Source organism: Hippocampus zosterae, chromosome 3 (assembly GCF_025434085.1).
Source record: "Hippocampus zosterae strain Florida chromosome 3, ASM2543408v3, whole genome shotgun sequence".
Classification (NCBI taxonomy): Eukaryota; Metazoa; Chordata; class Actinopteri; order Syngnathiformes; family Syngnathidae; genus Hippocampus; species Hippocampus zosterae.
This window is the reverse complement of record NC_067453.1, coordinates 24,730,782-24,758,146: the sequence shown is the minus strand read 5'-3', so window position 1 is coordinate 24,758,146 and position 27,365 is coordinate 24,730,782. Positions and strand designations below refer to the sequence as shown.

Below are 27,365 nucleotides of genomic sequence, written 5' to 3'. Positions count from 1 at the left end.
GTCAAACAGAAGCTCCATCACCAGAGTTTGTAATGTGAACTTCATCTAACTGGGGGATCTTTGTTCCAAATCAGGCAAATGATCCATCCTTCCTCCTCTCCCTCAAAGCTTACAAATACTCCGAGACATCCTCTCCTTCAGTCTAATATTGGGGCCGCAGCATCTCAAAAGTTCCATTCCTGTGGCCGAGATCAGTTGACGGGTTGATCAACCGGTCGCTGCAAGGTGGAATTCGCACCGTCGCCAAACAAAAAGAATCGTACGAGTTGGTCTGAGACCAGCTGACTTGCTCTGAACTCTGATTTGATGATTGCGCTCATAGGTGACCAAAGGAATCAAATGACAATTCCTTCCCAATATAGTTTTCAGTTACACCTACAGTCCATGTCAACTTTGATTTTGGGGGTCAGATCAACTGCTCATAAAGACACGGTAAAACCCACAACAGCGCATTCCATCATCTTGACTTGAAAAGAGTTGCTTTCACTCCAACGCTTTGGTGTGCACACAAAAGAGTATCGCTAAATGCTTTGTTGCGCAGTTAAGACGGTAATAACCTGACATGGGTGATAATGGCATTTCCAGGGCAACCTGCATTAATTGATCTCGACGACTGCTATGGTGTAAAAAGCTCGGGGTCATCCAAGGACTAGCACGCCATATGTCAACGTCACCTATTGTCCGAAAGGAGAAGCCATTCTCAAGTAACCTAACCTAGCGGGCAAAACGCAACAATGCCCGGAATTTCTTCTTCGCGTTGAATCATTCACAATCAAGACTGATCCATCCGACCGTTAATAATGAGAAGTAATCAAGTGTATAACAAACAAATATTTGTGTTTTTCTGTCTAAACTGACAGACGAGGCAGCGCAGAACGAGTAGTGTGGACGAAATACAAGAAGCTAGGTTACCTGTTAGCGTGTGTCGACAGTAGATTGGGGTTGGAAAACTCGCCTCGCTTTCGACAGTTTTTCCAAGCAATCTGAGAAAAAAAAACTTTTATCACACCCCACACAAGATAATCGCTCAAGATAACCTTTCAAAGGCATCCAAAAATCCAACCGTCGCTGGCTTCCATTCGTCAGGGAAGGAAAATGTTCAAATCTGGGCCCATTTTTGGTTTGTGTGGACCCCGCTTAGCAAACCACAACAGACTTTTAGCCTTTTTGGGTCGATTAATGACTAAATCCAACTATTCATCTCCCTGGGATAGTTCTCTTTAAATTAGCAAAGCAATCAGTGGTTATTCATCCAAGAGTCAAGTATCGCATGTAAACATCAACAGTTGCAGTTGTGCGGAGGCAGAATCGCAACAGCATGTCAATACCCGTCAGAACGGATGCCTAACCGAGTGTGAAACTCTAATTGTGCCCACCAGCTTGCTTACCATCGAGACCCCCCCCCCCCCCCCCAACACCCACCATTCACACTGCGTGTATGAGATGAACATGCAGGTCCTTCTTTGCTTGTACTCACATCTTCTCCCTGCCTAGATTTGTCCAAATTTCAACGAGAGCCATTGTTCAGGCAGCCGTGAACAAGGGTGGGGTGGATTTAAAGGGTGTTGGGGGGTTCTATTCCCTCTGTACTTCTCTAATCGCGGTCTCATCAGTCAGTCCCAGAGTACATCCAACACTGGCTGTGAGTGTCCAGGCGATGACAGTGCGCTGTGCGGGACGGAACGCCCAGATCACCGATGACACAAATGGATCCGCAGGGGCCGCCTCAGTCCCCGGAGAGTTGGCCCTGAGGTGGCAGAACGGCACTAGGCTGCTCTGGATGGCGTCCATTCGGGACGAGCGCACACGTCAAAAGTCTATCAGTCAGTGAAGATGAAGTGAACAGTGATCCAGTGCTTGGATCACGAAGGGCTTACATAATAGAGGGTAAATTCTACTTTTTGGAGTCGAATTAGGGGAAAATATACATCAACATGTCCAAATTCCAACTACTTGAAAAATATCCATCCATTTTTTGATCTGCTTCATCCTCACAAGGGTTGCGGGGGGTGCTGGAGCCCAGCCATCTTTGGACAGAAGGCGGGGGGACATCCTGAATCGGTTGCCAGCCAAACGCGGGGCACATAGAGACGAGCAATCATCCGCGCTCACACCTCGAGAAAATTTAGAGTGTTCAATCAGCCTGCCATGAATGTTTTTGGAATGTGGGAGGAAACTGGAGTACCCGTAGAAAACCCACGCAGGCCCGGGGAGAACATGCAAACTCCACACAGGAACGCCGGAGCCGGGATCGAACTCACGACCTCTGCACTGTGCGCTTACCACTGGACCACCGGGCCGCCACTTGAATTTTTTTTAATGACATTTTTGCATCCACGCAACGATAGAGGGTGTGCATAGCAATTGCAAGCATTGCAAAAGCAGTCGTTCAGTGACATTAAACGCATGTTTTGCATGCACTCAGTTGTGAGAACATTGTGGGCCGTTGAATATTGATGACTTTTGATGCCATTCACTTGCCTCCACTCATGAGGTTATGCTGCACTGAACACGGGTCGGAAATCGAGTTGGTGGCCATATAAAAATGAAAACGTGAGGAAAAGATTCATGTATTCACTTGCTTTGTCACAAATTTTGTCCAGTCTGACTGAAAGAAAATCTTGCGGCACGATTTCTTACGTTCCTATTTTTGTCACACCATTTATATTTTTATTCTTTATTCAGAGTGGTTAGGTTTCCAAAGTTCAAAAAGGTAGCGCTGTAAACCAATGCTTGCCGCACCATTTTTGGCACCTTGCGTACAGCAAATACAGTACCTACAATACTGCCGATTGGTCACCAAGGAATGATAACTTGACTATAGACCAAAAGGAGACCAACGGTCTTGATTGATCACAAGAGTCAGAACAAGCTCACAAATTTGCCTGTCCTGTGAGGTGTCATGTCACATTCACAACGATGGATTGTTTTCAACGAACCGAACATCGGATGTGTGAGGAAGCTGATGAAGAGAGATGAACCGTATTGTTGCCCCAAAGCCCATTGTAGACGAATCAAACTGAGGCCATGAGCAAACAGATCCGCGTAGAACAAGCCTGCGGGTCGCATACCACTTGCACTCCACGTCAGCACCAGTGACACGGAACAAGTCTTATCTGTGAAACACTTTGTCCTGACCCACGGTCGGCGGCGGTCACCGTGTCACAGACGGACGGCGGCTTACAGAAGGCGCCTTGATGACAGTCTGCATGCCTTAGTCAACCCACCGACTGAAATCGATGGCATTTTCCTTCCAACACCCAAGCTTTTCCCACAGCCCCCTCAGGCACTGGTTTCAAGGCCAGCAGGGTTAGCGACTGGTGCTTCCGCGACAACCCCCAACACGCGCGATGATAATCCCTCGGTTATGCAAATCCGTCCCGCGGCCTGGTACCAATTGCAGCTGCTGCGGGTGAAAGTTAAGATGGCAGCTCGATGTAGGCCACTATCTTGTCCTGATTTTTCCATATCACGTCGGAGACCGCGGAAACAATTACACACGTCTTTCCATTTCCGTCTTTATAACATTGCGTCGTCATCAAACACAACAAGCCTCGTTTGCTAAAGTAAGGAGTAGAAAGTACAGATTTATTTATATATAAAAATGTGGTGCCTTGAGATACGAGGCACACGGCTCGAGTTTTGGGGGAATGTGAGTGCTGCAGGGTGTCACAAAAAGCATTTTGGCAGATTCAGAGTAATTCATTTTTTTTAAAAAAAGCTTCAAGCTATTTATTGCCACTCTCAGTTTAAGTTTACTGTCAAACTAAACATGAAACAAAAAGAATTACACATGTACATGTTTTTTTTCTCCTTTGCTGAGCAGTTTTACTCACCAATTACTTAATTTGAGGGGCAACTTCGTAATTTTGAGGCAATTTTTGTGCACCAAGCCTGCTTCGACCTCCGACGACTTGCACAGAGGCGATGTGAACAAGTCGATTATCATAAAAACTTGAGACTTGCTATTCAATGCGTTTTTCTAAGATGCAAAATGCAAATTGCAATGCGAATCTGCTTATTTTGAACCTTGCATGTAATTTAATACAACCACATAGCCTTTAGTCCGCTCAGTTAATGCTGATGCTAATCTGATAGAAAATGGCACAGGCACGAGCTAATTGCTAATACCTCAAGACACCACTGGACATATTAAGAATAAGAATCAGAATAAGAAAACCTTTATTCGCCTCAAAGTGGATATATTCCCAATTTACAGCAGCAAAGTTATGAAAGAAAGTAGAAGAACAAAAATTATAGGAGCTCCTGTAAAGGCAGCCACTCTCGTGGCGCCATCTTGAAGTCATAATGAGTGAACTTCATACCCATTTAAGTACACTCACAAAGTATTTGTACTTTATTACTCCCCACCACTACTCTACAGAGACAACCTATCCGAAAACTCAAAAAAAAAAAAAATAGAAGTGTGTCACTGCCTGTTTTGACATTCAACTAGACATAAGGCCCCCATAGTAGCGGGGATACCGTTATCTTCTTACACAGATTAACAGTAGTCTGCTTGGGGTGCACAAACATTACTAGAAAGTGTGTCAGTGCGTTGAGAGAGCAGGAGGAACAATGAAGGGGGTTGGGGGGTTTGGAGGGGGGGGGGGGTCATTAGCGTTGTCATCAATGTGTCTATTTGAACAAGGAGCGAAAGTGTGCACCCTAAGTGTGTGTGTGCGAAAGTGTCTGGGGATGAGCGGGAGCATGGGGGAGAAGCCGGGAGAAAGGAGGTAGAGGGGGACGAGGACGGGGTGTATGATAGTGAGGACCCCCTTTGACTGAAGCTTTAACCAGACAGAGGGAGGGAGGGAGGAACTTTAGGAGGGTGGGAATGCGCAGTTGTTTTGCAAGCGGGAACACACGGAACGGGCTGTTGGTGGCGAACCTCAAAGGGGGGGGGGGGGTGGCAGTGGCGATGGCGACAGCCTTCCGTCAGATTGAGAAGCAAACAAATGGGGCGATAGGCGCAAACAAGCCGTTGTCACGAGGGGCTATTTGAACTTGTGGGGGGAATTAAAAATGAGAAAAGCAGCTTAGAGATTTGTATGTGCGGCTTTTTTTTTCCTCGCAACAATGGGCCAAAAAACAAGTGTCAATGTTTGCCTATACAGTATATATGAAACACACACACTTTACTTGATAGCATGGAAACCATTTATTGATACCATATATACCACTGATATCACAGAGACACCATGCAGTATATTTCAGAAATTAATACCATAGATCAGGGGTGCCCAAGTCCGGTCCTCGAGCTCCCCTATCCCTAGCCTGTTTGAGATGTCTTCCTCCTCTAATACACCTGGTTATTTGTCGAACACACTTGGTTTAAATGATCTGGGGCTCCCGAGGACCAGACTTGATACCATAGATTGATATCACTGATAGACAAACTTGATACGAAAAATGGACACTCTGCAGTGGTAACCAATCTTTTTTCGGACAAGGACCAGTTCATGGAAGTGCAGATAAAATGCAGTTTGGCGGTACCAATGTATTCATCTTCCGAGCCGCTTGATCCTCACGAGGGTCGCGGGGGGTGCTGGAGCCTATCCCAGCCGTCTTCGGGCAGTAGGCGGGGGACACCCTGAATCGGTTGCCAGCCAATAGCAGGGCACACAGAAACGAACAACCATTCGCACTCACACTCACACCTAGGCACAATTTAGAGTGTTCAATCAGCCTGCCACGCATGTTTTTGGAATGTGGGAGGAAACCGGAGCACCCAGAGAAAACCCACGCAGGCCCGGGGAGAACATGCAAACTCCACACAGGGAGGCCGGAGCTGGCATCGAACCCGGTACCTCTGCACTGTGAAGCCGACGTGCTAACCACTGGACCACCGGGCCGCCGCGGTACCAATGTATATTAGTAAATTGATCAAATGTGTGTTTGTACAAGTGTCTGTCCAAGCACTTGTAGGATTTTTAGAAGTGTCGCCATATACTCCAACTCACAGCATTCAAGTAATAGCGACCATAGTGCTCATTACACAGTCACATTCAAGCACTGCTGCTGTTGTTTCACTGTCAGCTGTGATTTTAAATCGTCGTCGACAATTCAAGGAGACTAGCAAATCCAATGCTAATGCTATAATCAAAACAATGTGTGCATACTTTTATAAACACACTGATGACATTCACAACATCATTTAGCATCGTTGCATCAACTGCGCTTTTCCTCTTTCAAGGTGAGCAAGAGGGCAAACTTGGGGGCCAAGGCTTGAACCAAGTTTCCCCAACCAAAGAAAAGCGAGGCACCCCGCATTAAAACCCTGTGAATTTATTGGTTTGGTTGTTTATGTTGTACATTATATAATAGAAGACATAGCCAGCCAGCACATTATTTACATGAGAAAATTGTAATGGCGCACCACAAAACAAAAATGACATTAAAAAAAATGATCTACACTGAAAAATCTTGTCTAAATTTGGTGTTCTTGAAATCTGGGCCTGTTCCATAAAACCATAACCTATTATTCCATTGTATGAACAGAATTGTAGATGCACAGGTTCATTGTACCTTCTGCCATCTAGCGAAAGAGCATTTAATTATTCTGCCTGTCACAACACATCGCTGGCATAGATAGACGGACAAATATTTGCATTTCGGACCGTCTGAGCTAAATTGGCTGTTTAACGTGACCCGCCTGATGATCTTTGACGCACAGTGGTCCGGGATACACTGGGGTCGTCTGCTGTGAATTTGTAGTACTTTTAAACATTTTTGCTTGGAGAAGGACAAAATATTAGGAACAAAGGGGCTCAATATAGCTCCAAATAATAATAATAATAAATAATAAAAGGGGGGGCATTATTATTATTTGTCTATTCACTTCCTCCTGACAGCACACAAAGTGCAGAACGGTGCGCACAACATGGAAGCTATCAAGTAGAACATATAATCGGTTTAAAAATAAATATGGCAACCCCTTAAAACATGCAGATAGATAGATGCTTTACGTCATTTCGTCGCTCCTGCAGACGCTGCCTTCCTCTCTCGTGCGCAAACTCTTGACAGCGAAAAGGCTACCACGTGTTTGTTTTATTTTTCAATATATATACACTGTATATATACAACGCGGATACATGAAGAGAGCAAATCAGCACGCTTACCTTGCTTTCACTGCTTCATGTGTGGGAGTGTCCACTGGCGGAGACGCTTTCTTCTCCACCTCCTTGTCTCTGGATGGAGTCCCACTCGCCGCTTGTACTTGTCTTTTCACCGACTCCTCTCTCGCTCCTTCTCGGTCTCTCTCTCTCCCCCTCTTTCTACTACCACCCCCCCCCCCACACACAAACCCGCCCCCCCCTCCACACAGATTCATTTTCTCACACAAATCGCGGGGGCGAGCATCTTACTCTCCCGGGCGCGCGCTGCTGGTGTCCGGGCGCTTTTTAAAAATTTTATTTATTTATTTATTTTGGAAATGCCAAAGTAGCACAGATGGACAGCAGCTAAGCGAGATTGGCAATTGGAGGGGGGGGGGGGGGGGTGTATAAAATATTAAAAAGCCAAACGTCTTTTTAATGCACACTAATGGCTGGAGTGTAAGCAGTTAATCCCAATGGCAACAACAAAAAAATGTTTGGTCAATGAAATTACTTTTTTGTCTAAATGTCTAAGTAAAAATACCTGAAAAACATCAACTTTTGCACACACAAAAAAATGGAGGCCAGAAGTGTCAAACAATTTACATGTTGACTCAATTGTTTTTGTTTTAAATCAGGTCATAAAGCTTTTGTGATCTATGTCCATCTGTTTAACAAGTACTTCCTGGTTCAAGATGACAAAGTGTCAGTACCAATCGCTCCATAGTGGATAAAATAGAAAATCTATTGGTTTGAAATCTGTTTATTTACTGAATATTTTCATCATGTACCACACTTGGAAAAAGCACCTGCGACTCATCCGTTTGCATTAATGTAACTCTATTCAGATCCTCATAAAACTGAACGGATTCGCATTTGTGAAAATCGGTTGTGCAAGATTAACCTGGGTTGTGAGCGGAAGTTACCAGTACATAGTCTTCAGTGTGTGTGTACATCCAAGGGTCTTTTCCAAATCTTCTCAAAAGTCTTCTGGAGTACAGGTTTCTTTAGCTGTGGCGGCTACATTGCTAGCATGACTTATTCATGATGTAGTGTTTGTTGCAAGACACCACATATTGCCGGTTTGATGCTGTAGTTGTCAATTAAAATCGTAAAACAGGCGATCCACTTACCTGACGAGCAGAAACGATGATAATCCCACATGGGTGCTGGATCCTTTGGACTGCACGTGGACGCTGCCACCTCTGAAACGTAGCTTCCATTTGTAAACGCCACAAGCTAAACTGCTGGATGTGTATGTGTTGTCTGACTTTCCCTATCCCCCACCAAAAAAAAAAAAACTGCAAATGTGGGTTGACAGTTCTGCTTTGAAGGTCCACCTCTATGAAACATAAATATTCTCTTTGCATCACATAGTACAAAACAACAAATGGGTCAATTCAGGACACCGCCTTATTAAGTGCATCACGTCCATTTGAAAATGAAACTCATGTCATATCTTCCTTTGGTATCAGTCGCTGGTTGCAAAACTAATTAGGTGCTGATGAGCCGGCTTTATTTGCTGCAGCTTGAGGTGTAATTGAGAGGCAGTCGCATCCGTTGGTTAAGATAACAACCAAATGAGGCAGAGCAATTGTGGCCCGTGTACTCTGGTGGGATGTCTGCGCCCAAGGTGAAAATGAAAAATGTCATTAGTGATGCAATTTCAGCCGATGGGAAAGAAGAAGCGAGTTCCTGGGTTGGATGGGTTTAGATCCGAAGTGGATGCATTTCCTCTTCCAGGCTGCTTTGTAATTACATTAGGATGGGGTTTTTTTTCTATTGAGTGGGAGCAGCCGTTATTGGTTGTTAACTATGTTAACACGCATGGGGGTGGGAGTGGGGCAAACACATACACACACCAGAGAAACACTCAACTCACGAAATACAGAAGAATCCCAAATGGAGCATCCACATTCGAGTGTGGAGAACATATCTAAAGGAACACACAGATCTGCTTGCAATCATAAAATGGAAAATGTTAAAATGATCGCAAAAGCTAAATCACTTGGCTTTTTTTGTTGTTGTTTTCATTGTTGAAAAAAAATACTTTATTTCAAAATCTACATTTTAGCTCAGATTTAATGATTCATTTTCTTCTGCAATTGCATTTAAAAAACTAATATACAGTATTTGTTTTCATTGTATGATGTATACATGAAATTATGTTAAATATACTTGGAAAAAGTACACGTTAACACGTACATATATATGTAAAAATATATATGCAGTATGTATTAGTACATTTAAAAATATGCAGTCTACTTTTTGTTCATGTTTGACGTTTTTATTCTGATTTTTTTCTTTTTTTTGCTCAGATTTCAGTCTTACACATGAAATGCATTAGAAGAGCTATTGCATTTCATAAATAGTATGCACACATTTGTATGTACTGTTTTAAAAAGAAAAAAAAAAGAAAACAAAAACATGAATCTGTTATTTAAAAAAAAAAAACATGGCTGGCTTTAACAGATTAAGTCTAGTCGCTATCTTTTTTCTCATTTGAATGGGGCAGAGCCACGACATGCATCCCAATTACCGGTAAGCACAAATCAAGACATTTTGAGAATACTGCGTGGACGATGTTTTTATCAGCCCAAATGTAATCCAGTCATTAAGCATCACATAGAGCATCATTTATCGCTGATAATAGTGTACACGTCGACTTCCCGAGAAGATGCTGTGCGACTGACAGCGTTTTTTTGTATTCGTGTGAGCAGAATGCGGCGATGACTTTTCATCACATAAAGGCTCTGGAATTGTCCTTACAAAGGAGCAGTGGAATTACGTTGTTGTGGATAAGTACCTACCTGTGCATCCATCTCACGAGTGGTCCTTGAGTATTCGCTGACGCGTCAATGATACGTAGTCGCCTGAGCCGAGACACTCAAAATGGATGTGAGGTGAGAAGTGACAGTGAAATGCATGAAGGCAAACAAATGCAATGCTCAAACTTTGACTGGCTAAAGTCAAAGAAGTAAAAGTAACATTTATGAGGGCCACCGTTTAGGTTTTTTTGTTGTTGTTGTTATACAATTGCTTGACACATGAATTCAAATCTTTTCTGTTGCTGGAGCTTGTTAAATGTAAAATGTACCGTATATTTACATATATCGCTGGGGTGACATCATCAGTTGTCATTTTCATTGACTCCCATTGCCCATGAGTTACATTTTGTACAAATGAAATTAAAATCATTTGCATTCACTGCTAAATAGTTGATTTTACATTTGTAATTTTACAGTTCCATTTTTACCTTTACACATTTTTTAAAATCTGTTCAATACTTAACAATCGCAAATGCCACTGTGTATGAACGACAGTGAAATCAGAGTACCATTTCGTCTTCTTTGAATTTTAAGGCAGTTAAAATGCCCTGTGGCATCGCGCTGCCTCTCAGGGGTCAGTCTTGGTACTACAATGGATCGCCGAAGGGTACCGTGATGTGCGTGGTTGGCCATCGGCTACACCGCACGCTATAAGAGCAGAAAGCAGACAACTTTCACGAAACCACCTTTTCTCCTCGTGCGTGCGGTCTCCCAGATTAAAACAAACAAACAAACAAACAAACAAAAAAGCGACAGTTTTAGATTTCGGTATTTGTATACCCACTTAAAACAGATTGTTAAAATGAACACTTTTAATGAGGCAGACGATAGTTACGAGAACAGTGTTCACTGAAGTCAAAACAATCTAGAAAGCTAACTTCTAGTTAAATTCCCTTTTTTTTAATGTGTGCCATGCAGCTTAGCAGCACCAAGGAGAACACAAATAAACCACCAATTCAATACGAGTGGACGCGATACCCATGCAGGGATGCTACACTATGAGATGCGGAGTGCGCTTAGGGTGTCGTCATAAACAAAACCTGAGAATCCAGTTCCAAGCGTCATGGAAGGAAAGGAAGTCGCCATGTGTGAGGTAAAAGGTGTTTTGTTGTTGTTGTTGCTGCTGCTGTGGCTAAAACCTAATGGAATTCAAGGAAATAAAGTTATACATGTCCGCCCTGGTCCTGACCCAGTCTGCCAACCTCCGCATGGAGCCCTTCTCTGTGGTGAGGATGGCAGCCGCCTTCCTCAGCTTCTCCTCATTCCTCTCCAGGTAGCGGAAGCCCTCGGCCTGAAGCAGGGCCATCTTCTCCTGCCGGTTGTCGTCAATGGCGATGTCCTCGCTCACGTACGGGTTGAAGCGGAAATAGGCATCAGCGGGCAGGAAGCTGTCCAGCATGGCGTGGACCTCTGGACGAGCCCGAAAACAATAAATAAATCAATAAATAAATACAAATAAAAATCACAATTATATTCTGTAATCATGTAGAGTATATCACTCCAATACAGTGGTAACTCTACTTACGGACGTCTCTTCATATGAAATTTTTAAGTGACGAAACACCTCAACAGGAAAATATTGGCTCTTGTTACGAAAGAAATTTCAAGATACCAAAGGTAAAAAAAATACAGTATGGCCGGCTAAATGTAGCTCCGAGTTTCCTGAACGCAACATACGTATATCTCCTCTGCCATTGGCTATTACCTAGCATCTTCCTGGCATCCCATTGGCTAAGATGGACCTCTGAGGAAGAGGAACCATTGTTTGCGTTCTTGCTTGTTTCACCAAGTGTGTTCGACATTGATCAGGTACTGTTTTTCTTGTGTGTAGAGGAAGACAACGAACAGTGCGTCGATTGGAAGCTGCTCTTCCGTCGGAACCCTTTTTGCTCTTTATATGTATGCTCTTGATTGTATGATTTATGATGCTGACCAAAATAAAGTCACATTCATTAATTCAGTCATTCATTCACACTTTCAATTGGAACAAAGTGCCGTTTCTACGGTGTTTGCCCCATAATAGGAACGAATGAAATATTTCTAAAAATGCGAGGGGTGTACTCACTTTTGTATGTATGACGAAGACGTCGCGGAGCAACCGCGTACGCTGTCAAAGCAGCGGCAGCTCTCCAATGTTGCAGAATAAACGCTCAAGGTAACGACAAGTCAAATTGTCCGTGAGGGCTACTTTCAGCTGCCAGACTCAACGTTTAAGAAAGCAACGACATGACATTTTCACATAAACAAACAGCAGGGGAGAAAATAGAAACCATATTTTCCCCACCGTGGTTCAAAAGTTCAGCCATTCTGTTTAAATGAACGGCTTTTAAAGCAAGGCAGTAAAGAAAAAAAACCCAAGGGTTTTTTTTTTAATCATTCACTTGTTTTCACTCGCAGTAACAAACTATTTTGAACCGATTTGTCAAACAGTCCACATCGACCGATGCGGCGCTGCAGATACACAAACGCCAAGCGGCGGGCTTGTGAACACTGCGACAAGCAAGATGGCCGAAATAAACAAATACTAATCCGTCATTTTCACAATAAAGCCAAGCTGGAGAGAAAGCTTAATCCCAAATATACGAGCAACAAGTACAGTAGTAGTAACATCGAGGTGACGCATAGACAACAGTGGGGCCGGAGCCAAAATTCGGCACAGCAGAGAAGTTGGTGTCCAGACGCGATAAAGAAGAGCGGGACGTCAAGGCAAGGGCGTCCGAAGTAGGACGCGGGGTATGGTGTTGACAATGTTGGCATTCAAACGCGACACAAACTAAACCATGCCCAACAGTCGATTTCATGAACTAAACACAATCTTACGACGTTTCGCCAGACCTGACAGGCTCCCTCGCCGGCAGGCTGTCTCTAAACCACACATCGCTGCCGTTCCTTCATTTTACCCTGGCTCAAAGGATTGGTTCTGCTTTACGGCTGGCTGTGACAGCCTCATTTTTTATTTTCTTTTTTTTTTTCAAAACTGGGATTGATTCTGACCCAAATGTGCCAAAAAATGCAGACGAATAGAGGCGCTTTGCCCACGCGTGGAAGGACGGGATGAGCCGATTTGGCTTTTTTTTTTTTTTTAACGTCATGTACACGCTGCTTTATTCCTGCGCTTTGTGCTTCTTGAGATGGGCTGCAGGTTTCAGGCATATTGATTTGGAGGTAAAATCAGAGGAGAAATTGGAGCGGTCCAAATCTGCGTCGTTAGTCACAACGCTACAATACCTCGCTGAGCTTGCAAGGGTACAAAAGGATAACAACTCACGGCCGGTTTGACTTATCGACACAGAACATTAGTGAGGCTTCTTTTAAACCTGTGGAGAAACTTCAGTCATGAAGCACACAAAGAAAGAGGACTTTCACAACTACTCCGCTCAGTAAACTGCAGTAACAGTTTTTCACAGAGGATTTAGGAATGTCGCGACGGCATTGATGGACCCTCTGCCTCTTTGTTTTGTTTTTTTGCTTAGTTTTTTTGCAAACTGCAACGGGTGTTTGTGTTGAGGAGAAGTTGCATGTTTGAAGTGTTGCAGCATTCCGCATGAACTTTCTTCAGACATCATACATATAAAAAAAAAACAAATCTAAATTCTTGGCTTAAATCCAGTCTTCTCACTCGTCAGCTAGAGCTTTCTACTTAGATACTAACTCCATTTTTATTTCTAGCTCTACTACACACATGCCCTCACGCTGCAATCTGATGCGCTGCCTTCCAGAGTGCCTGGCAGGAGGGTTCTCTCCTCATTACGGTGAAGACGACGGATCTCTCGGAGTGAGTCCCCAAAAGATACAGGGAAGTCAACTTATTACCCAGTGTCTTTGGTAAAGAATCATCGAGGCCTCTAAATGTGGTGATGCATCTCATTGCTGGACGATCAATGCTATTCGTTGGGCCGTCTACGGTGGTTCGCATTGTGTGTTAGCGTGACGCTAGCGGAAGGCAAATTTTGTGTGCTTTGTTTTTAAATACGCAAAGGGTAATTCTCATTGCCGATACAGTGGTTGCACTGTGGCTCGTATCCCGTAAAAGTCAGCTTCATCGTATCTCAAGGAACCACAGTAATTACCGCCATGCCTCTTGAATTTTGAAAGGAGAGCTATAGCCGCGAATACACTTTTCAGGCATTGAATTGAATGCCGGGAGAACAGTAAAACACAAACACAATGAGCACTCGCGCAGGAGCAGCTGTCAGCCACGGCTTACGCTCACACGCTCGTAAATGCAATGCATGCAGTCATTTCTCAACATTAGAAGCTTGCTTTTTTTCTGCGTGTTCAAACCCAATTCAAATTTGTTGAGAATGTGTTTTAAATGCGTTCAAAATGTAAGGGAAGGGTAAAACTGATCTCTATATCTCAAACGTTCACTTATAAGGGTGGCTCTGAAATATAGGATTCACTGTATAGAAGAAATGTCGAGGATATTGACCGTATTTCAATTTCGACAAATTTTACCATTCAAAGATTCGCGAGTCAACCTCCCCCGAACCGTCACTCACCCTCGGTGTCTGTGGCGCTGCTGATGACATTGGTGATTTTGGTTTTAAGGCTTGTGTATGTGCCGCTGTTGCTCTTGCCCGTCGTTTCAAAGCGACCCGTGCCCACCGAAACCACACACTCCAAGGGCGTGTTGGGCCACAGACACTTGGATTCGTGGATGGCCAGCGCGGTGGGGTTGTTGATGAGCAAACCTCCGTCCTGCGCACACATACAAAAGAAATAAACAAATAAAATAAAACAGATGCACGGGGATTTTGTGGATTTTTTTTTTTTTGAGAACCATCCAAGCAAGCGAAAAGAAAAAAAAATCAATGCGGCTCCGGAGCTGTTTGCAAGATGACAGAGCACACAATGCAATTATCGTTCTTTTTTTCCCCCCTTTTCTTTTCTCCTCTGTGCTCACACTTCCCGTCAGCTCTATTTTGAAATCGAACAAGCGCCCAGGAGTGCTTTTGCTTTGAATCGACAGTCTACCTAAGGCTATGGGGGGTGTGACTGGAGAGACGACAGGGATTGATGAATAGGCATGAGGCTGCTGGGCTGCCGGGTTGGCAGCAGGATCAAACACGCAGGGGCCAGTCCTCATTAAAGAGGCCAAGCTGGGGGTGGGAGCCGTAGGGCCCCTCCGAGTGTCTTAGGAGGGACTTCGGCGGGGGTGGATGAGAGCTTGTTTATGAGACTGTGGTGTTTAATTGCAAATTCATGCTCGTGTTATTGCCGTGCAATACAACAGTAATGTGAGTAGTTTTTGTCTGTCAGAGTAAATCTCACATAGATTCGCATTTCAGCGGGGGCCTGAAAGGATGCAGTTTGACCAAAGTGGCTCTTTCCGCGCCATTTTGGATGCTGGCAAACCAAGACATGAAATCCCAAACAAGAGAGAAAATGTGTTGGACTTGCTCCAACTGAAGACTTAACGAGACTCAAGACGCGGTAGGAATCCAGCAAGAGACAATAACTCGGCAGCTATTCTGATCACTCGCTCCACAATGTCTACGTTGTGAACGCAGTCGCTTTAACTGTGACACTTTGTGCCGGTGGTTCGGTTTCACCCACACATTGGCCGAGGATAATGAGCTCATGAGAGGCAGATTGAAAGTTGAATGCTGCTACGTGGCTCCGTTTCAGGGCACCTGCTCGGCGAAGTGAGTCGAGGGCCTTTAATTAAGAAAGTTCTGAAAAGTTCCATGCTTCCTCTTGTGGGCTGATGGTTATTTTTTCAGTGTATGGCGCTCCTAACTTTTTGTGAGGCATCACACGCTTTGGAGAGTCAAGCAGCTTTCTCCTTCAGCTGTCAGAAGTAAACAACACACCTCCACTGAGGAGGTAGCTGGCTGAAGCGACAACTATACTCTCACTTTAACTCATTCAGTACCAGCCAATTCTGGACCAAGTCTGAAAAGACGTTTAAAAACGTCTTTGGGAGTGAATGAGTTAACGGTGTCCCGTTCAAGTTCAAACCCTTGGCCCGTTTCGACAAAACCACAAATGGGCTTTATAGTCAAAACAGCAAAATCCAAGCAGTCCGTCAAATACGAAGAACAGCAGAAGGAAAAGGTTCTTTGAGTGGGTCATACAGTGGTAGCTCTACTTACAAACGTCTCTTCATACGAAATTTTCAAGTTATGAAACACCTCAACAGGAAAATATTGCCTCTTCAAGAACAAAGGTAAAAATACAGTATGGGTTGCTACTCGGAGCTCCGGGTTTCCTTAACGCAACAAACTTATATGTATTATTATTATTATTATTATTGTTATTATTATAGCTGCTCTGCCATTGGCTATTATCTGTCATCTTCCTGCCATCCCATTGGCTCAGAGGGACCTCTACCGTATGTGTCGTTAAATAGATGGATATGTACCTGTGCAGTGTCCACAATGCCGATGTTTGCTTTGGACATTTTCGAAGGATTGTTAAAAGCCGACAAAAGCAAACGTCCTTCAATCAGTTCAAAACGGCAGGCAAAAACCACTTCTGAGAGAGAACATGAACTAAAGAGGGCAAAAAACGATAAGGGGGCAGTTAAAAGTTAAATAACTCAACTGTATTTATAAAGCACTTTCAAACAGCCATTCATTTTTATTCTTAGTTTTTTGTCATGATGCATAACTCTCATTTATTGTGCAATAATCTAATTGTAACATGTATTTATTACAAATTTTGATGAATTTTTAAGCTTTAGAAAACATTGATGTCTGAATTTTGGGGGGGAAGGGGGGGCGGTGTTGGAACAGATTAGGGCATTTACATGGAAAACGCGTCTCTACTTACAAAATGTTCTAGTTAAGAAATTTCTTCCAGAACCAATTAATTTCGTAAGTAGTGTTACCATTGTAATTTAATACCACTCGTCCCTCGTGTCAATCGCTTTGTGTCACCAAGATGGATGTCCTTGGAGAGTGCGCACCTGTCAGCGACAGATCTTTAAAGACGGAGTTCTGAACTGATAAATGGCAAGCAGCTTAATGATTTTCTGCCAATGTCGACCGTTGTTCCGCCGGAGGATTAGCACTCCGCCATGCTCGCCGTCGCCCTTCGGGGGCCGACTGCTGGCTCATAAACCAGATCATCAGAAAGCAAATTTTCAACTAATTAGGCCATCTTCACCTAAGGGGAATGTGGTTTACTTTGACTGATTGACAATTAAGGTCCTCAAAGCAATTGCTCCAACAACGTGCCATGAAATAGGACTTGCAAGAGAACATCGGCTGGCGTGAAATAAACAAAAGGGAAATTGGCACTGCTGTTTGAAATGACTCATCTCCTACATTAGCATTTGCAAGCATATCTCCCTCGTGCCCCTTTGAAGTGGCCCTGCAGGGGGAGGGTTGCTGATCTCGACAGAAAAGAGGCACTATCGCCGAGATCAGTAAAAGTCATTTCACGGACCAGTGTACGTCAGGCGCCATTAGCCGCAAGAGAAAACTTTATTCTCTTCCTTACGACTTTGCGCTCCGGTGTCTCCTCTGTTTTATGAACTGACCCGCAGGCATCAGCGGCTGGTGAGAGAAACTCGAGCGGAAAAAGAATGTGAGCTCCTGCTTCAATCCAAATCAGTCTGACACTCAGTCCGATATTTTGACTCTCAAATGATCCGCCCGCTTGGGGATCAGTAAAAAAAAAAAAAGTAGACGACAAATGAGCTGAGCCTTTGACATACATCTGGTGTGGTATTCAAATCACAGCTGCAGTCATTACAAATTGCCCTTGGCCATGTTGTCAAAGCTGAACCGGGGCAGTGATTTAAAAGCAGGCTCTGCCAAGCCGACTGCCACACACGCCAAGGATGCATTGACACGTCCTGAATATGTGATTAAGCCCATCAAGATGGTCATTCACTTCATAATAGAAGGAAATTGCGCCGGAAGCACAAAAAAAAGTTAAAACTTTTGTTACTCAAATCAGTTCGATCTCTGCCAAACGGAGCATTTTCCCAATTCGTCGGTTCGTTGAGTTACATAAGCTGCTGAGACAGCATCCAAATGGCATAAAGGCCGCCCCTGTTAGCGAGAAGGATGAGCGTGACAATGCTGTCAGTGTTGGAAGTGCCACTTAAGAGTGACAGTCAGCCCAGGTCAGGGGTCTTCATGGCAAATTATACAATTACGCCGAACAGTTCTCCTCCTTCCCTTTTGGATCTCATGGGGCTCGAAAGGTCAGAGTGAGGTTCAGTGCCCGACCCCCCCACCCCCTTCCCAGATGACAAAAGAAGCGGGACTCATCTGTATTGAGGGGAAGCGACGCCTCAGGCGAGGAAAGCATTTGAGATTTACTGTCTGCCGTTGTCTTTTCCCCACACAAACACACGACCACACATGTGCAGCCAGTATTGTCGCAATCAATCACGCGACCATACAGCCGCCGAAATTGAACCGCGACTTACTACAAGTCCACACATCGCACTGGGATTAGATTTGCTCAAACGCGATCCCCTTGAGGTGTTATGTACATACTAGTCGACTCCACACCACTAAACATCATTTTGATTTCCACCGTCTGCTACGGTCATCTCCTGGGCAATTTCTCTCTAATTTCCACGCCACGAGCGCGGAGACGAGGCCGAAGACGGACTTGCATATTAATATGAAGGAACGCGAGGTGTGACTCGAGCGTTTATTAAGGGAAGTGTTTCCTGGGGCTAGAGCAATGTGGTACTGTGATGAACAAGGCGCATAAGCGGTACACAGAACCGACCCGCAACACTGAAGCAGACAGTCAGAGACTCACGTGACAAGAAAACCAGCAAGAGTAAAAAAAAAACAACAACAAAAAAAAACATCACATCATCTATGGCTACGCTCACAGCAGGCTTGAGCACTTGCCGCACCATCAAAAGGTTTCGTTTCGGGTTTTTTTCCGGCCTTGGTTTTAGTGCCAGGTGCTCACGATCCAAACTGCATTCTGTTGTGATTCACGACATCTCCTAGACTTCCCGCGGAGCACGGCGCCCAGTCGGCTCTCTTGGGAGCGCTCGTGAAGGGCGGTGGTGGCGCAACAATCCCGTTCCTCCCCATGAATAACGCTGGCAGAGGTCGGCACGAAAAACCGTACGGCCATTCCACCCTCCCGTCGCCTGAGGAGACGCCATGGCAACGAGGCCCTCCTAGTCATTGCATACGGGTCCTCGTGTCCTTTGTGAAACATCTCAAGGCATGTTAAGCTTGTGTCATTTAGTACCGGGATAACTTTGAAAGCTTTTAATGTGGAACCACTTGTGTAGCAAGTGTGAGGCAGAGATAACAACAAACAAAGCTTCTCTTCACCAAAAAGGTTTGCTCTAATTTTTTTTTTTAATCTAAAACTTCTGAACAACTGGAATTCCAAATATGACGTGAAGATCACGTCACCAATTTCTAGGGGCAGCGCTCGAAAAATACCATCAGTCTTTCAGCACATGGCTGCGGCAAGCCCTTTTGACCAAACAAGTGGGGAATTGTTTTGGCTCCTGAATTAAGTGGACAGCTCTGTGGGCGCGGGTGGGGAACAGTGAGATGACTCTCTTGTCAGTTGGGAATCCTGACATCAGAGAGATGGCATGTCGTACTCTCATTTCAGTGGCGCGCGCTGCCAGTGTGACTCAGATGTGAGCAAAAACTTCAGTTGGTGTCCCCTGTGGTTTGTCAGATTACAAGAAGATCAATTAGGTGACTAATAGGGTTGGCCGTGGAGGCATTTCCGACTTGATTCATTTCTTAAGCCATGACTTCACCAAGTGGTGCAGTTAGTTCGCTTCGGTTTGCCTTGGCATGGTTCAAAGCAGTCAAGGCATATTGCGCTCCAAATATGAGTCCTCAGAAGCCTTTTGACTTTCGGCAATAACAAAGCGACAGGATGCTCTTTCCGCTACGAACCTGGTCGTGTTCATTTTGGAAGATTCCTTCAACTTGCAGATCCATGAGCCTGAAGTGAGGTCTTTCACCTAGAGATCCTGAAGTTTGGAAATGCTTGAACTTGAGGCGGTGTTTTCCCACTCACCAGCTCTCCCTATAAAATTGCTTTTGGCATGCGAGTGTCATTCTCACAACACAAGCCAAGCTCGGTGGAGATGATGCGAGGGTAATATCAAGTCGGAATGCTTTCCACCATCGACATTGTCTTTCCAGGTCATGTTCGTCATTGTTCACAGACTGCAAAAAAGTGAAAGCTTTTGAGCCGCCACTGTGCTCTTGCCTCTGGTAGATAGGCCGGAAAGGAGGATTTGTGCTAAAGCCCGCCTTCAAGTTGTAAGCAAAGCATCTTATAGTTACAGACAAGCTTGTGAATAAATGAACCAGTGAATAATCATTGGGAAAAAAATCATTTTAGTATTTTTCTTCTTCCTATTCCTCGACCATTCTCTAGATAGGCAAGTTTGAGCTTGTCCATCTGTGGATAATATCCCGCCGTTCAAACAGATAATAGACTATACATAATATGGAACTTGAGGCTATTTGAGCAAGACCAAAAAGCTTGTCTGAAGCATCCATCCATCCATCCATTTTCCGATCCGCTTTATCCTCCACAAGGGTCACGGGGGGTGCTGGAGCCTATTCCAGCCGTCTCCGGGCAGTAGGCGGGGGACACCCTGAACCGGTTGCCAGCCAAACAACCATCCGCGCTCACACTCACACCTGGGGACAACTTGGAGTGTTCAATCAGCCATGCATGTTTTTGGGATGTGGGAAGAAACCGGAATACCACGAGAAAACCCACGCAAGCCCGGGCAGAACATGCAAACTCCACACAGGGAGGCCGGAGCTGGAATTGAACCCGGTACCTCTGCACTGTGAGGTCGACGCGCTAACCACTGGACCACCGGGCCGTCCTGTCTGAAGCATGACTATGTAAATACGAGTTCCCATCATCAATACAAGACCAACACGAAAACTAGAAATGCTGTAAAACAATTATTGGGGTGAAAAGTGGACCGACTAGGCTGAATGGCATTTACATCCTAAATTCCTCTTGCAAAGTTTAGAAATTGTGAAAAAGACAGGCCCAATGTGTTGAAAAATATCTGCCGAAGGTGTCTTGCAATTCGAGCTCTCGTTCCCGCGCGTGTGTAGAGAGCCTCCCATAATTCGGCAATTTGTCTTTATTGTCCCAACGAGGCAGGTGAAGCAGTCAAACGCTCGCTCGCGTGCGATGCGGGAAGCTCGCTCGGCTAATTTATGCGACCCGCGACACGGCAGAGGCGGGGGGGGGGGGGGGGGTTCCTCAACGTCGGTGTGTCGTTATCAACCAGTCTCTTTCATTTTCTTTCCCCGCATGCACCGCCGCAACCCACATGGCTTTCCAATTAAAAGCGAAACCAGCGTGCCGCGACTGGGATTTGCCCTTGATCCACTCGCACACTTCATTGTGTGTACAGAACATCTGTGCGGTGAAAGTCAACCCAAGGAGATGTTGACATATGTGACGAAGTCCCCACCTCTCAAAAAAAGGAAAACGATAAATTTGAATGAATCTTATGGCTTTGTTTTTTTTCCTCCCTCCAGCGTTATTGCATTTTACTAACGTGTCTTACTCAAGCAGTTTTAAGTTGTCTGACTAAGCGCTTAATCAGCGGGTAAAGGCGTAGAGTGGCGTTGGGTATAGATCAGTCAAATGGTAGCGTTTATGTTATGGCTAATGCATAGCTGTTCATGGGGGATGGATTTAAGTGCATCTGTGCGTCACTCCCCCGGAAAAAGGAAAAACAAACCACAGGTAGGAAATGAAGTTCTTCCCTCTTGCACGTAGGGCAAAGAGGTTTGCATCTATCAGTCTGGATGTTATGAATTTTTCAATGCAGTATAGCGCGACTGCTTTTTTTTTTCTAACTGACCTGGTGGAGATCACTCCCTAACGGGAATTCCTGGAAATACCCGGGGGCCGCCGATGTGGCTCGGATGGCCTGCCAGAGCTGGTGTTGACAGCCCCCCAGGTAGTGGGAGCGCACGCCCGGCAGCAGGTTATAATTCCTGAACACGTAGGCCTTGAGAGGAGTGCCTCGGTTCACGATGGCGCTCACCGCTGCCACCTATGGGAAGGAAAGGGAGGGGGGGGTCAATATAATGACATACAAGTTGACACTTTGAGGTTGGATTTACACAGCATGGTTCAAATGGCACAATTGCACTTTTTTTTTTCGTCCCAGGTAGGTACATTCAGGCCTCTTGGATAAAACTCCAAGGAACTCACTTTGGGACATTCAGGGTTTCTAGAAGTCTCCACTAGGAGGTGCGAGCCCATTTTCTCCCTGCCATAGGGGAAAGAGGAGTTAATTCTCTGCAACATAATTATGGACTACAAATTGAGATTTTGATGACTATTACACAAATACAGAGTAACTTCCAAGCTCCGCTCCACTCTAAATGCAAATTGCTCACAGGAAATTATGTGTTCCGGGGTTCAAAGGTTGCGATAACAACCATTCGTGCAAAGCAATCTTTTTAAAATTTTTGGGTGTCAAAGCGCGTCACCTAAATTTTTCTTGAAAAATGTTCCGCCCTTAGAGGCAATTTAGTTGAGATGTTCCACTGTCTCATCAAAATGGCTGACAGGACGACCAGAAGCCTTTTCAACTGACTCTGCCTCCTTCTGCCATCCACATTCACAGCTGCACTAACTTGAGCATGCTCTCCCAGACTTCGCTGTCATAGAAAGCGTGACTCCAGCCCATCTTCACCGTGCCGACAATCACGTTCTGCTTGAAAACGTCCGAGCCCAACTTGCGGTAGAGGTCATCACACTCGCTTGGTGGGAGCTGGAAAATGCCAAGCATGAACCCCAGGATTGCACCTACCATGAGAAAGGAGGTCAAAACAATTATTTTTCCACTCTGATGATCTGGGGAAGCATAACAGTACCACAAATGTAGAGAGGGGGAGGTGATTAAAAATTGTGTTTGATCAAAATGAGAGCAGCTGTGAGCCAGATGGATATTTGGAGCTTGCGCAAGCTTGTGGTGGTGCTTAAAGGCCAATCTGGACTATAAATGGAGTGCTTCAAGATGCTGCCAAATAACACAGCTGAGGATGAAGTAGTCCACAGCACCCCCAAGTGGGTATTTTCATATACGCCTGTCATAGGTGTGATGAGGACTCAAAACTGTATAGTCTGGTCTATACTGGGCTCGCTAAGTATGTAGGAGCAGCCCGCATAATCCGTGCTACAATAGTACATATCCTCATCTCACCTGTGCTGACACCACAAATATAATCAAAGAGTTTGTAAATCGGTTTGCCGGTCAAGGCTTCCAACTTGTGCAAAGTCTGAAGGGCAAGAAGTCCCCTGAAAAAAATAAAAATAAATTGTCAGTGATAAACAAGGCACGTAAAGAGGGTGCGTGACACCGTCTATGCTCGACTGTGACGATAACAACAACAGCCATAGTCCACAGTCATGGACCAAACTCATAATTTCAGTCTCATGCGGCGGGGCCATTTGCCTCGGTATGGATTTGTGGAAACAAATACAATATTCCATGCGGTTAAGGGCACCATATATCGCAATTAATTGTGGTGCACTTCATATGCTTCATTTGAATTGAATGTTCCTGTTATATATGTTTGGCCTATTATGAACAACATGCTATTATTTCAATTTCAATGTTTAATGAGTGTGTCACTGAATGATAGGTTCGCCGTCATGAAATAACCCAAATTGGCATAATCACAAACTATAGCCAAGAAGAAATATATATGAAATGAGTGCAACTAAATCAAACTTCACGTACAAAGACTACAAAATTCATACCTTAACCCTCCCCCATCTATGGACAGGATGCGTATGCCGCGGCCTTTCACGGGCTTATGGTAGCCCACCAGAGCAAGAGCTTCTCTGACCGCTTCCCTCAATCCAGGGTCACTGGCCTGTTGCAGACGCAGCAGGCAGGGGATTACCTTCTCCTGTTAAACAAACAGACATTCAATGTGCTGACTCATTTCAGTCAGGGAGCATAACAAAGTACCTACGGACACTCATTTTGCGAATGCTCAATCCAGCCGGTTCAGAAAGCTGGCTGTGTCTCACGGTGCCCATCCACCAAGATCTTTCTGACCCCCCCCCCCCCCACACACACACACACACTCCCATTTGAGGCAAGGATTTATAAAAGTAATTTAAAAAATTAATTATTATTTCATCATAGCAGCTATTTGTTGCGAAATACTAATGTTGAGTCACATATCATACATCCATCCATCCACTTTCTTATCCGCTTATCCTCACAAGGGTCGTGGGCATGCTGGAGCCTGAACTGTTTGGTGGCGGACTGGAACGGAAGCGCCTTAAAAGGATGACGACGGACGGGACATAGGATGATTATTATATGAATAAGGACGATGAAAGGATACCCAGGTTGTGGACAGAGGACGGATGGGCCAAATAGGTTAAAGTGCCAATCAAGTGGCCCACGGTTAGAAAAATGTTAGAGGCATCAGATAAGGCTGTAATATAAAAAAAGCAGGGGAGACTACCTGAGGTGACATTTTGTTTGACTCAAACAATAATAATTAAAGCTACAAGCGACCACTCAGTTTTTGTGCCGAATCCTCAATATGAAACTTCATACCAAGCTCCGCCCACATTTTAAGGCACAGGCAAACCAATAGCACACAAACAATCCATCCATCCATCCATCTTGTACCGCTTATCCGGGGCCGGGTCGCGGGGGCAACAGCTTTAGCAGGGAAGCCCAGACTTCCCTCTCCCTAGCTACTTCTTCCAGCTCTCCCCGGGGGATCCCGAGACGTTCCCAGGCCAGCTGGGTGACATAGTCTCTCCAGCGTGTCCTGGGTCTTCCCCGGGGTCTCCTCCCGGTGGGACATGCCCGGAACACCTCACCAGGGAGGCGTTCAGGAGGCATCCGAATCAGATGCCGATGCCACCTCATCTGGCTCCTCTCGATGTGGAGGAGAAGCGGCCGGATGACCGAGCTTCTCACCTTATCTCTAAGGGAGAGCCCGGACACCCTGCGGAGAAAACTCATTTCGGCCGCTTGTATCCGGGATCTCGTTCTTTCGGTCACGACCCATAACTCGTGACCATAGTAATAGAGCCGGATCATAATTTCAATAATTCTCACTTTTGATTGAGACTGTTGTCAGCTAAAATAAATTGTGCATGTGTACCTCATGTTATGGCTCCAAAAACATCATCCCACTCACCTTGACGGCAACCCCACATGTTTCGGGAAACTCCAGCAGGTGGTAGCTGAGGTCCTCCACCCTGCTGATGTACACCCTTACGTCAGTGGCCCTGTGGAGCGCCTGGACCAGTGCCCGGGTTCGATTGTCTACGCTCACCCTGGCGATGATCTACCAGAAGGGAAATAGTGGAGAAAAAAAAAGCATCACAATATGAGGCACACCCACCCCACGTTTGCTTATGACGAAACTAAACGTTATACAGTATTTATGCTGGAATATGATATTGTTCCATTAACTTGCCTACATTTCCCATTTAATTCCTATAAATCCTCATGTGAAGTTTCTGTTTGGAATATGTAAAAAAAATAAAAAATAATAATAATAATTTAATCCCTGGCTTCACTTTCCAGATTCATTCATTGCAGCCCTACAAACAAACCTTTTCCCTTTGGACCAGAAGTTTCTTGGCCTTCTCCTCTGCCGCTTTATGCTCTGTACTGACAGCCTTCTCCACCACCTGCTTCACCGGCTCATCGTCCAGCTTCTTGACTTCATCCGTGGCACTTTTGGCCTCCCCAGTCCTGAACTTGGGTACCAAGGGGGCGATGTAGCTACCCACAAAAGCTTGCACAGTGGGAGCGGAGTAGGACAGGTAGTGACTGAGACCTTTCTTGGACGATGCGGGCGCAGTGGGAGGAATATGATCTGGTTTATTGGACAAGGAATCACTCGTTTTTAGAACTCGTTTTTCAGAGGGGTGATTAGATGCGACATCAGGATGGTTGTCCATGTCTTTTTTCTGTGTAATGCTCCCAAAGTAGGAATTGATGTGGTGGGCGAGGTAATTGTAGGTTTCATCCAGGTTTACTGAAAATGTACTTGGGTGAAAAAGTGCAGTGGGTTGTTTGGAAGACAGAGTCCCACTCTCACCAGATGACTTCTGAGGCTCCTCTGGCTTGATGGTGGCAGTGACACGCTGCAGTTTTTTGTCCCTTACTTCCCGCGGGGCCACAACGGCAGCAGTGGCGCTCACGTGCGTGGTGTTACGAGGCTGAGATGGTGAGGGAGCCGTGGCACCACCCTCCAGTTTAGCCACAGATGTCTGACTCGAAAGACTGCATGGCAGACTCACTTGATTCTTGGGAGCAGCTGGAGAAACCGGAGTGATTTCCACAATTTTCGATTCAGTAGTCGATGCCACATTTTTGCCACTTTTGGTTGTTTTTAGCTGGGCAATCTTGGAGAGGAGGTTGGTTTGGGTCACAGCTTTGGAAACTGTGTCCAATGTGTTCTTTACCCGGGACATGTGCTGGCTGAGGCCCGTGGACCAACGTGATGCTGAAGTGTTCAAATGCAGACCGCTGGTGTGGAGCCCGAGCTTCTGTCTCACAACTTGGTTAGCCCTGCACAGGCGTTCCTTCTGAGCCCGGAGCCGCGAGTGAAGGACGTGCTTCTGGCTGAGGAGGATCACCTTCCTGCAAGGAGGATGCTGGACATGGAGGGAACAGTGCAAGGTACCTGAGAAGGGAAATTGTGAGGATGCTGATTTGCAAGGGCTCCATAAGTAAAACGTTCTGTTTGGTTTAAGACAGGCACTGCGACACCATGTATGATTCATCCTTTTACAAGCCAAGAGTTCAGTCCATCCAAAGAAATTTTAACGCTACCCTCCTCCTTTCCATGAACCTGTTGATGATGAACACAAAAATGGGATGAAATAAAAAACATGACAATGACAACGAAACACTAACCGTACTTAAATATGAATACGTACCTTATTATAGACTAAATACACATAAATGGTGATAAATGAACGAACGATAGAACTCAAAACAAATGCATTCCGATGGCATGAAAAATTGGCTATGGTGAAAATGACATCGCCGCTAGCTAACAGGCTAGCAAACACACAAATCAAACAAAATACACGGGCGTAAAACAGACCACAGCTTTTATATCGTCGTTTCAAGGTGAGCCGCAACCTTTAAATTACTTTTCTTCAGCCGCCACCCACCTACAACCGAAGAAATGACGACAAGTGGGCAATGTGTTTCCGAGCTGACGCCTGATTTCCACATTTACATGACGTCACCAGAAAAGAAAAACAACAACCACGTGAGAAATCAAAAGGCGTACCATTGGTTAGTTGGCGTTTGACCCACTACAATTACAAACGTTGATTGGATGGATTTCTCCGACCCGGAAAACAAGTGTATTTACAATATGACTTACAGTTTAAGCACAATAAGCATATTTTCAGAACGGTCGGGCAAATTACTTTTGTTAAATGGAGCCAAGAGTCCGGTATCCTCCCACATTCC

General features: G+C 45.1%; 2 protein-coding genes across 4 annotated transcripts in view; both read right to left on the bottom strand.

Annotated features, from left to right (window-relative positions):
* The window catches only part of LOC127597565 (neuronal cell adhesion molecule-like), a 70,387-nt gene extending 63,118 nt beyond the window's left edge, over nt 1-7,269 (bottom strand). The window contains exon 1 of the mRNA XM_052060677.1: nt 7,122-7,269. The gene's annotated coding sequence lies outside the window, so the exon portion shown is untranslated. The remainder of the gene's footprint in view (nt 1-7,121) is intronic.
* Nucleotides 7,270-9,544: 2,275 nt separating this feature from the next.
* Nucleotides 9,545-27,161, bottom strand: LOC127597573 (calcium-independent phospholipase A2-gamma-like). 3 transcript variants are annotated; one of them, XM_052060701.1, is made up of 10 exons: nt 27,059-27,161; nt 25,484-26,562; nt 25,063-25,212; nt 23,651-23,802; nt 23,091-23,185; nt 22,522-22,693; nt 22,094-22,151; nt 21,738-21,932; nt 14,428-14,626; nt 9,545-11,335 (listed from the first exon to the last, which is right to left on the bottom strand). In XM_052060701.1, exons 1-10 carry the CDS (start codon nt 27,120-27,122, stop codon nt 11,058-11,060), a joined length of 2,442 nt encoding a protein of 813 aa, XP_051916661.1. In that variant the 5' UTR covers nt 27,123-27,161; the 3' UTR covers nt 9,545-11,057. The 3 variants fall into 3 exon arrangements, with proteins under 3 accessions (XP_051916661.1, XP_051916659.1, XP_051916660.1); XM_052060699.1 differs by having other exon boundaries at nt 25,484-26,730; nt 26,819-27,155; XM_052060700.1 differs by having other exon boundaries at nt 25,484-26,730; nt 27,059-27,150.
* Between the last annotated feature and the right edge of the window lie 204 nt (nt 27,162-27,365).

Excerpts from the sequence above, each read along its gene's own strand:
- LOC127597573 (XM_052060699.1), bottom strand. The coding sequence starts at position 26,662 with ATGAATCATACATGGTGTCGCAGTGCCTGTCTTAAACCAAACAGAACG. Across the intron at positions 23,803-25,062 it reads CATGTGGGGTTGCCGTCAAG|GAGAAGGTAATCCCCTGCCT; the intron begins GTGAGTGGGATG and ends TTTGTTTAACAG. Across the intron at positions 23,186-23,650 it reads ATAGATGGGGGAGGGTTAAG|GGGACTTCTTGCCCTTCAGA; the intron begins GTATGAATTTTG and ends TATTTTTTTCAG.